Genomic DNA, 10,909 nt, shown 5'->3' with positions numbered 1-10,909 from the left:
GATGGAGATCCGAATCAGAAGCACTGGAATCGCAACAACTTTGTTGTCTGTTCTTGGATTGTCAATTCGGTGTCCAAGAACATTGCTCAAAGGCTTCTGTATTACACCACGGCGAGAGAAATGTGGTCAAATCTTCAAAAATGTTTCCATCAGCAAAATGCTACTCGGTTGTTTCAGATCAAGCGAGAATTGCGGAGTCAGCGTCAAGGATCGATGAAGGTTGCTGACTTCTACACGAAGATGATTATAATCTGGGAAGAAATCAAGTCTTTACGCACTACACCTTACTGTCAGTGTGGTAAATGCACTTGTCGTGCTGATAAGAAATGGTATGAGATCTGTGAAGAAGATTTTGTGCTTGAGTTTTTGTTTGGCCTTAATGATGTATATGAGCCACCTCGAGAGCAGATTCTCATGATGGATCCGATGCCGGATTTGGAAAGAACTTACAACATCATATGCAAATATGAATCTCAGAAGTTGATCAAACCACAGAGTATTCCTGACACTCATGTGTTCCAGACTTCTGCAAATTCTGTGGAATCAGAAACTGTTGCGGCTGTAAAAGTGAAGCAACGACCTCTGTGCACTCACTGTGGACTATATGGACATACTGTCCATAAGTGCTACAAGCTTCATGGCTATCCGCCAGGATACAGACAACCTGTTGCGAAGAGTTTTCAAGGTCCCAAACCCGCTTCAGGGCAATATGCTAAGCCTTTTCAGTCTAATTCACGGTTTGAGCAACCTGTACAAAGTTTTGTTGCATCAGTACAGACTCAGCCAATGTCTTCTGATCAGAAATTAGATGTGAGTTCATTGTCCAACGATCAAGTTCAACAGATCATTCAGCAACTGTCACAACAGTTGACTGTTACTCAACCGACTATTACTTCTGCTGGAGCACCAGATGTCATGCCTGCATATTCTGGTAATCATAATCATCTGGACTCTGTTATATGTTCATCTTTTATTCCTTCCAGAGGCTTGAATGCAGATGCATGGATCATAGATTCTGGAGCTTCTACACATGTTTGCTCCAATGTTGCTTTATTCACTGCTTTGAAATCTGTTTCTCCAATCTTAGTGACTTTGCCAAATATGCAGCATATCACGGTTACTTCTACAGGAACAGTTGCTCTAACCTCTTCTCTTACCCTGTTTGATGTACTATTTGTACCAAACTTCTCTTTTAATCTCCTCAGTATTCCTTCACTACTTAAAAACCCAGACTTACAAGTCTCTTTTACGTCCCAAACTTGCTTTATTCAGGACCGTACTCAGGGTTGGATGATTGGCAAAGCTAATCTTCAGCAAAACCTGTATGTTCTGGATCAGCAGTTTTCACCCGAAGTTACCTCCCATTTCTGCCATGCTGTTGTTGCAGACTCTCAAGTTTGGCATCAAAGGCTTGGTCATCCTTCATTTCCTCGTCTCAAAACACTATCCCCACACTTGTCTCTGTCCAAATGTGTCGATTTTTCTCATTGTAAAACTTGTCACCTAGCTAAACAAAAGCGTTTACCTTTTCCCATTCGAAACAATGTCTCTCAGAAACCTTTTGATCTAGTTCATCTAGACATTTGGGGTCCTTTTTCTGTAATCTCTACTGAGGGCTATAAATACTTTTTTACCATAGTAGATGACTGTTCCCGAGCAACTTGGGTCTATTTCCTTAAGAATAAACGTGATGTGTTGCATATCTTCCCGGTTTTTGTTACTCTGATTGAGAATCAATTTCAGACTGTGATTAAAGCAATACGAACTGATAATGCCCCTGAATTGGCATTTTCTGAGCTGTGTGCACAAAAAGGAATGCTGCATTATTTCTCTTGTGTGTATACGCCTCAGCAAAACTCCGTGGTCGAGCGCAAACATCAGCACATCTTGAATGTAGCACGGTCTCTGATGTTTCAGTCGAATGTTCCCATGCCTTATTGGAGTGATTGTGTGATGACAGCAGTTTATCTGGTCAACAGACTCCCCTCGCCATTACTGGATCAGAAGACTCCTTTTGAAGTCTTACAAGGTAAATCTCCTGATTATGCTCATCTGAGATCTTTTGGATGTCTTTGCTACAGCTCGACATATCTGAAAGATAGACACAAGTTTTCCTACAGAGCTACTGAAGCAGTTTTTTTGGGATATCCTACTGGGTATAAAGGTTATAAGTTGCTAAATCTGGCAACAAACGAAGTATACATATCCAGGAATGTGGAGTTTCATGAAAACATATTCCCCTTTCTTTCAAAATCCTTAACAGATTCTCTTTCAGAATCTGTCACTTCCATTTTTCCTCATTCAATCTTACCCTTGCCTATTCCAATGCCCAGTGAACCAGAAAATCCACCCTTATTATCAGATCTTGAAACACATTCTGTAGTTTCAGAATCTGGTAATCATCCTGAAACCGAAATTCCTTTACAACCTGATTCAAATGATGTCAGACCCAAAAGACAAACCAAGGTTCCTGGATATTTGTCTCAGTATCATTGCTATTCTACAAACCATGAACCTGTCAAAGTGACAACTCCCTATCCTCTTTCATCTTTTGTGACCTATGATAAACTTTCACCTCAATACAAAGAATACCTTTTCAACCTAAACACTGAAACCGAACCGAAATCTTTCAAAGAAGCTGTTCTTTCCCCCCATTGGCAGAAGGCAATGGATACTGAGATTAATGCTCTGATAGGAAATCAGACTTGGAAGGTTGTTTCTCTACCTCAGTCGAAAACTCCTGTTGGTTGTAAGTGGGTATATAAGATCAAGAGGAAATCCGATGGCACTATCGAAAGGTACAAAGCTAGGTTAGTGGCGAAGGGGTATACTCAACAGGAGGGTATCGATTATATTGATACTTTTTCTCCAGTAGCGAAATTAGTTACGGTTAAGTTGGTTTTGGCCTTGGCTGCTATTCAGAATTGGACACTTACCCAAATGGATGTAACAAATGCATTCTTGCATGGTGAGCTTGATGAAGACATATATATGACATTACCTCCTGGATATACACCTGCTCAGGGAGAAACTTTGCCGCAAAATGCTGTTTGTAAGCTAACCAAGTCTCTGTATGGCTTGAAGCAAGCTTCGAGGCAATGGTACCAAAAATTTTCGACAGTTTTGATCAATGCTGGTTTTACACAGTCACAGGCAGACCATACTCTGTTTATCAAGTGCAAAGGTTCAGTTTTCTTGGCCTTGTTGGTTTATGTGGATGACATCCTAATTGTCAGCAATGATCAAGCTTCGGTGGAGAATCTGAAAACGCTGTTGGCCTCACACTTTAACATCAAGGATTTAGGGCCACTAAAGTATTTTTTGGGGCTCGAAATTGCACGAAACTCAGATGGAATCTCTGTTTCTCAGCGCAAGTATTGCCTTGAATTGCTGTCTGATACAGGTTTGATGGGCTGTAAACCTGCATCTGTGCCTATGGATCCTAACATACATCTGAGTAAAGAATCTGGGAATTCTCTTCCTGACCCGACAAGCTATAGAGCTTTGATTGGCAGGTTACTTTACTTGACAATAACAAGGCCTGACATAGCTTATCCAGTCCACAAGCTAAGTCAGTTTTTACATTGTCCTACTGATGAGCATCTTAAGGCTGCACATCGTATTGTTAGATATCTGAAAAATCAGCCAGGTCAAGGGTTGTTTTATTCAACCAATTCTGAATTACGGCTAAATGCTTTTGGAGATGCAGATTGGGCAACATGCCCGGATTCAAGGCGAAGTGTTACTGGCTTCTGTGTCTTTCTTGGAGATTCATTGATTTCATGGAAGGCAAAGAAGCAAAATACGATCTCAAGAAGCAGTACAGAGGCTGAATATCGTGCCTTAGCGAACACGACCTGCGAGATTGTGTGGCTGGATCATTTGCTCACTGATCTGAAGGTACCCTTTCATCGCCCAACAAATCTCTACTGTGACAATAAGTCTGCTTTGTACTTGGCATCAAATTCTGCTTTTCATGAGAGGACCAAACACATAGAAATTGATTGTCATTTGGTGAGGGAGAAATTGCAGCAAGGTTTGATAAAGACGTTGCATGTTAAAACTGAGAATCAGTTGGCAGACTTGTTCACAAAGGCGTTACAGCCTTCTGTGTTTCGGCATTTACTCCAGAAGCTTCACTTGTCAAGTTTATTTCTTCCACCAGAGAGAAATAAACTTGAGGAGGGCATATTAGATTTATAGTTTCTATAGCTTCTGTATACACGCGCGTATAAGTGTGAGTGTATGTAAATGCTCGAGTTGTATTTAAAGTAAACAGTTCATTGAGGAATAATACACAGAAAATGATTTTGACAAGCTCTCTTTCTCTCATCTCTCTCCTTCTTTCTCTACGCTTTCTCTGTTCCCTTTCTACTGTTAATACGAATATTTACAGAAAACATACGATCACCATATACGGTAGGTATGAGATAAGACATGCTTATTATACATTCAGGGAGAGAGTATGTGTATACACACACAGAGGGAGGACAAGAAGAGGTGGTGAGGGAGTATTACAAGAACTTGCTAGAAAAATATCTATCGAAGTTTCCGAGATCTTTGCATTCTCTAAAATAAAATTAGCCTTTCGGGATCTACCGGCACTGATTTATGTGCATGATGTGATTTGTAACAAAAAAAAAATTACAGAGATATGACATCTCATAATATATGGTCTAACAGTGCAGAAACGTTCAGCCCGTGAACGGGGAATTTGTGAAGGGGACATTTTTGTACGCGTAAATTAAAAATATTTTTCTCCACACATGATACTGTAATGTAAAGTGAAGAACGAAGCAGAGAGAGAGAGAGAGAGAGAGAGAGAGAGAGAGAGAGAGAGAGAGAGATTTTGTCATGTTCCATCTTGAGAGAACAGTCACCATTGCATCCAATAAAGTCGAAAGATTCCAGACCACGTATGGACTGAGGGCACATGCATATGAACGAGAAAAAATCATGATACGAGTGTTGAAATGTTGAATGAATGTCGCGTATATAGAATATAAACAAAACATTAATTAATGTATTAAGATTATTGAGTTTCATATATTAGAATCATTATTACTAATTAAAGAATCGAGCGAAAAAACACATTAGATATCATCTATTTATTTGGAAGCCTTTCTAATCTCAATATCAAAGGATTTTTGTTTGATTCAGTTGAACAAGAGACAAGAAAAACATAAAACAATAACAAAACAACAAAAACAAATTAGAAGATTGACACTTCGATATATAAACAGTCTCGTTGTAGTCTCGTTGTAGTGACATAAATTTTTTTTGATAATCTAGAAATTTATCGAATATTTGGTCCAACTATATCTCCTATAGGATCAGAGAAGTCCAATGAATTCTCCTCCCTAAATAAGGACTCGAACCAGGGTTAGCAACGAGATTTGCTCCCTTTTTACGGATTGAACCAACCAATCTTGGGTGTGATATGGATATTAATTTGATGTAAATGTAGAGTTTGTTTCGTTAAATGTATCACCATAAACATATGAAATTACAATCCTTAACCAACCCCTGCATGCTATCGGTCGAAGCCATTTAAAATCTGCATTAAGATTATGGCTCGAACGTTGTCTTAGAAAATTTCTTTCGAGTTTCACCATGTGTGTATATATATATATATATATATATACTGCCACAAATGAAAGAAATACAATAGCATAGTCGAACTCGTCATTGCATGTGATCCTCTTTAAGGATTTATGATATGATAGATTCTAAAATTTCAAATGAGATCTCAATTTGAAACTTTATCATCACCACTCAAAAACTCATTCTGTCATTTTCTAAATCATTACTCTCCTTTTAGTATATGTCATATAATTTTATCGAATTGATTAATATATATATATATAATAAATATAATTGAAACTTTACAGCTTTATTTTGTCATAAAAGGTGGCATTATAGTTTTCTTGTCACCATGTACTTAGTGTCGCGAATGAGTTGGATGGTCCCTAATGAGCATTTATAATTTTGATTCATCGAAATTCAGCCCGTGAACCCTTTTTGTTCTTTTCTTTACATTACGTGTCTGCAAAAGAAAATTCTCCTTTTTTTTATTTTAATTTCAATATTTGTAGAAGCATTCTCTATAAAAGTTTAATAATATCTCATCGTATATACTTAAATGAATCATCGTGAAACAATTAAATAGAAAGGACTGATAAAACGAATATGTATACGAATATGATTTAAAATATATATTTATTGCTTAGTTGTAAAATATATATATTGAATTATGGTTTATTTCTTTATTAGTTTTTTTTATTAAAATAAAATAAGTAATAAAAAATTATCTGGATCTAATATATTCGAGTAAAAAATTTAAACTAGAACTTAAATTCTCAACCCTTAAAATTGATATTGTTGTGAATAAGCCCGCAACTCATTAATTGAGCTTTATTTAATTATTTATAAAAAAAAAGTATGAATCTAGAGTGGTGTGTAATGGTAAATAATATTCTTAAAAATTGTAAAGTATAATATTATTTCGGAAAAATCTGAAACTTTGTCTTTTATGAAGTTTTAGAACATGAACAAATCTAAAATCCATATTTTATTTATTTATTAATTTCCGAAGACGTTGATATTCTTATAGATATTTATTTTTGGTGAGTTGGATTTTTCGTTTTGGTATGTTCCCAATTATGATTTTTTTGAATGGGCCAATGTTTGTGATGTTCATCAAGGCATGCATCTGTATACATAAAAAGTTACCCGTTGTCGGTCCATTACAATTTACAAACTTCAAGCTGAAGCCCGTGACCAATGTTCAGAATTATTTTCAGCGTTTCATTTCTAAATTCCGTGAACGGATTTGTTCTCCTTGTGGTTTCGATTTCATAGACGGTCCATATTTCATTTGGCCGAAGAAGTTCTGATAATAATGATTATTGTTATGGTCGTTAGATAAGCGATAACCTCATTAATCTAATCATAGTTTGAATGAGATTGCTGTATTATAAGATATTAAATAGGCGTATAAAATTGAAAATCAATAAAACGAATCGAATGTATTTTAAAGTTACTCATAATAGGAAAAGTTCCCAACAACGAAATTTGGAGACCAATACAGAACACACAAAAGAGAAGAAAATAACTAGGAAAAAAAAGGGGAAAACTCTGAATGATGAAGAGGGTTACTGAAGCCGCACGTGCTCATCGTCTTTTTGGGGGACAAGAGAGACATCGGGCGGCGGAGGACTGTCGATGCCGCAGCAACTTCACGTTCGACCCTCGCCGATCGGCGATCGGCAACTCTGTTTCCGAAGCACATTTCTGAAGAATTCGCTATGGGTACTTCCATTCTTCTCTGATTTCCGTTTCAAGTTTCAGTCTTTGAGTCACCCAGATCGTGAAAAGAACGGATTTTTGGATTTTTCGTGACATTTTCGCTTAAACCCTAAAACCCAAAACTTGCTTAGGCTTCCATTTCATCAAATTGTTGTGTATATCCGGTTTATTCGTGGACGGTTAGTGGATGTGATGCTCGAAATCTTTGGCCATTTCTCACGCAAGCAAGATGGTGCATAAGATTTTCAGAAAAATCCGGTTACTGGTGAATGAGGGGAATCTATTTCGTGTTTGATAGCTATTGTTCGTCGTAGTCATAGTGAAATGTGATATGGTTTTGGTGGGCATGTCTGTTTTGTGAATTCAGGGAATGAAATCTCCGGAATTGAAGATTGAGAGGAGCTTGAACAAATTGAAGGTGAAATCAGCAAGAATGGAACTCACAATCACTCAACCTGATGATTGGCATCTTCATCTCCGTGACGGTGATCTCCTTAAAGCTGTTGTCCCTCACAGGTTCATACTCTTTCCACCATTATCCTCTGTTTTCTTGTTGATGTTTTGTTTTTTCTCTTGAAATCAGCTGCGTGGATTCCTCCTTATTTATGTTTTTCACGTTGTCCTGTGATCTTTTCCTATCTTTCCTCTGCTTTAACCAGTTTTTCAGGTTTATGGACTGGTGTTTATCGTGTTCTGTATGTCACCACTAGTGTAATGCACTAATATGCGATATGATATCCTCCATTTCAGTATTTTTACGAGTTTCCTGTTGGCCCTAATCAAAATTCATTTGTAAATGTGTGTAGTGCGAGTACTTTCGGTAGAGCGATAGTGATGCCGAATCTGAAGCCTCCCGTGACCAGAACCGCAGCTGCCATAGCTTACCGAGAGTCCATCTTGAAAGCCCTTCCTAGTGGGAGCAGCTTTGATCCGCTTATGACGCTGTACCTAACAGACACAACTAGTCCCAGCGAGATCAAGCTTGCCCGTAAGTCCCAGCCTCCGTCTTTGCAAGAGAGAATTGTTTCTCCATAATGTCACAACATGCATTTTCATCTTTGAAGTTGAGATTGTGCTTGTGGGTTTTTGGATTAGTAGATGCTGGGATCAAACTCTGTTTCTGTATTGAACAACGGAAAGAAAACACAACGATCTTTATTGACATATAGATTGGCTAGAACCTGTAAAACTTCTTTCTTCGATATGATAAACTAGCGAAAACCGGTTTTGAGCTTTGACATTACGATTTCATAGGGAAAAGTGGCGTAGTTTACGCTGTGAAGCTTTATCCTGCTGGAGCCACCACCAACTCTCAAGACGGAGTCACCGACCTCTTTGGCAAATGCTTGCCCGTTCTCGAGGAGATGGTCAAACAAAACATGCCATTGCTGGTAAATGATCACCAAGCTTGCTCTTAATATCTCTTTCCTGTCCTGTTTGTTTTGTTATGACTCTTGTCTTGTCTCGGGGAAACTCCATGTAAGGTCCATGGAGAGGTCACGGATCCAGACGTTGATGTCTTTGACCGTGAGAAAATCTTCATTGAGATGATTTTACAGCCTCTGATCCATCGGCTTCCGGCGTTGAAGGTAGTGATGGAACACATCACTACCATGGATGCTGTAAAGTTCGTCGAATCTTCCAAAGAAGGTTTTGTCTTAAACCCTTTATATCTCATATCTTCCGTTCTCTCTTTCGGCTTCGTTTTATACTGTCTTTTTTTTTTCGGGTTAAGGTTTCGTGGCTGCAACTGTCACACCACAGCATCTCCTTCTCAACAGAAATGCCCTTTTCCGTGGCGGATTACAGCCTCACAGCTACTGCCTTCCGGTTCTCAAACGAGAAATCCATAGTACGTCAATTTCCTCGGCCCTTGAAACATCGAGCATTTCATTTCTCACGACTCTTTTTTTTTTTTCCTGTGCCATTATTACGCGCATTTATCATCATACAGGAGAGGCAATTGTTAAAGCTGTAACCAGCGGAAGCAACAAGTTCTTCCTCGGGACAGATAGCGCTCCACACGAGAGGAAAAGGAAAGAGTCGTCTTGCGGGTGTGCTGGAATATACAGCGCTCCCGTCTCCTTGCCCTTATACGCCAAGGTCTTTGAAGAGGTAAAACTTCAAACTAGAAGCTTTTTTTCCGAGTTTTTCCTCATGTTCTTAGGAGTGTTGCGTTTGCCTATTCAGGCGGGTGCCCTTGAGAAGCTTGAGGCTTTCACGAGTTTTAACGGGCCTGATTTCTACGGCCTCCCAAGGAACTCGTCCAAGATCAGGCTGCGGAAATCGCCATGGAAGGTTCCAGAAGCTTTCTCCTTCTCTTTCGGAGAGATCATCCCCATGTTCGCCGGAGAAACGCTTCAATGGCAAACGCTCTCCGGCTGAAAATGGTGGTTCGGAGTTTACATGATTGGTTTTTAGTTATTTCGATCGATCGGATCCTCAATCCATGTATGAACCAATGCACAAAACTCATGAATTATTTAAAGCAGAGATCCAAACATCTCATTTTATCATAACAAAACGTGAAAACATAGCATAAGGATGAAATACTTATATAAGAAAAACACACAAAATGAAGACAGCAAGCCATGCAAGAATCGCAGTACGTAGTACTGTAATATTACTGCATAACATGAAACCCTTACTGGCCCAGCCTTCCCCACGGCCGCTTCGGCGGAGGCGGAGGATTCCTCGGCGGGCTTCTCCTCCTCCTCTGCCGCCACCGGCTTCTCCTCCGCCTCCTCCACCGCCGGAGTTTCCGCCGGAGCTGCTTCCTCCGTTTTCGTCTCTTCTTCTTCTTCTTCCTTAGCCTCCTCAGTCGTCACCTCCTCTTCTGTTTTCTTCTCTTCTGTTTCCTCAGCTGGTTTCTCCGTTTCCTCTGTTTCCTTAGACTCTTCCACGACAACTTCTTTCGTCGTTTCTTCCACCGGAGCTTCTGGTTCCGTCTCCGGCGCGGCTGCCGGAACTTCCGGCGCCACCTCCGTCGCGGCGGCGGTCTCCTCCGGTTTCTGAGTCACCTCAGGCTCAGCCGGTGCCGGTTTCTCCTCGACCTTTTGCGTCACCACGGTCTCTGCCGTTGTTTGAATCACTTGCTCAACCTGCAAAAAAAAAAAAAAAAAAAAAAACACGATCATGCTTCGATCAACAAAACTTTAGAAAACAAAACGTCTTGCCATCGTGAATCAAATAAAACGGCAAGTAGTCGAACATGAGTTAAATGAAACGGATTGATGTTTTTGGCTTAGTACCTCGACGGTGGCCATTTGGGGGAGGAGATGGAATAAAAGGAGAGGAGAGTGGAGATTTCAGGCAGATGATGAGAAGGCGTGTGCTTTGAAGAGATTTGATCAATAAGGGAGCTATTTATAGGATAAGCAAATGCATTATTATTTGCTTTTCTTATATAAAATTCTTTATTATAAATTTATAATTGCCCTCTTGAAAGAATCTTTTTTTTATATATTTTAAAGTTGATGTACTATTTGACACCTCATGCCAATGACCTATGGACATCACCGACTTATCATTATTCGTCTAGTTGTAAATTGTTTATCTCTATTTCTCTTTTGGTTTTATGTAAATTGTTAACTAAATTATT

At 39.2% G+C, this 10,909-nt stretch overlaps 2 protein-coding genes across 2 annotated transcripts; one reads left to right on the top strand and one right to left on the bottom strand.

Annotated features, from left to right (window-relative positions):
- Positions 1 to 7,149: 7,149 nt before the first annotated feature.
- On the top strand, positions 7,150 to 9,803 carry LOC104823543 (dihydroorotase, mitochondrial-like). The gene is made up of 8 exons (XM_010555159.2): positions 7,150 to 7,311; positions 7,676 to 7,824; positions 8,115 to 8,296; positions 8,563 to 8,699; positions 8,793 to 8,958; positions 9,044 to 9,160; positions 9,263 to 9,423; positions 9,499 to 9,803. Exons 1-8 carry the CDS (start codon positions 7,225 to 7,227, stop codon positions 9,691 to 9,693), a joined length of 1,194 nt encoding a protein of 397 aa, XP_010553461.1. The 5' UTR covers positions 7,150 to 7,224; the 3' UTR covers positions 9,694 to 9,803.
- On the bottom strand, positions 9,763 to 10,671 carry LOC104823544 (phosphatidylinositol transfer protein sfh5). The gene is made up of 2 exons (XM_010555160.1): positions 10,560 to 10,671; positions 9,763 to 10,409 (listed from the first exon to the last, which is right to left on the bottom strand). The coding sequence occupies exons 1-2, from the start codon at positions 10,572 to 10,574 to the stop codon at positions 9,822 to 9,824; spliced, it is 603 nt and encodes a 200-aa protein (XP_010553462.1). The 5' UTR covers positions 10,575 to 10,671; the 3' UTR covers positions 9,763 to 9,821.
- Between the last annotated feature and the right edge of the window lie 238 nt (positions 10,672 to 10,909).

The sequence above is a fragment of the Tarenaya hassleriana genome, unplaced genomic scaffold (assembly GCF_000463585.1).
Source record: "Tarenaya hassleriana unplaced genomic scaffold, ASM46358v1 Cleome4, whole genome shotgun sequence".
NCBI classification, from domain to species: Eukaryota; Viridiplantae; Streptophyta; class Magnoliopsida; order Brassicales; family Cleomaceae; genus Tarenaya; species Tarenaya hassleriana.
This window is presented reverse-complemented; position numbering and strand designations above follow the sequence as displayed.

What these genes read in the sequence shown, in the direction of transcription:
- LOC104823543 (XM_010555159.2), top strand. Translation starts at nt 7,225, where the DNA reads ATGCCGCAGCAACTTCACGTTCGACCCTCGCCGATCGGCGATCGGCAA. An exon ending in CAGCGAGATCAAGCTTGCCC is followed by an intron (nt 8,297 to 8,562) that starts GTAAGTCCCAGC and finishes ACGATTTCATAG; the next exon opens with GGAAAAGTGGCGTAGTTTAC. An exon ending in CGTCGAATCTTCCAAAGAAG is followed by an intron (nt 8,959 to 9,043) that starts GTTTTGTCTTAA and finishes TTTCGGGTTAAG; the next exon opens with GTTTCGTGGCTGCAACTGTC.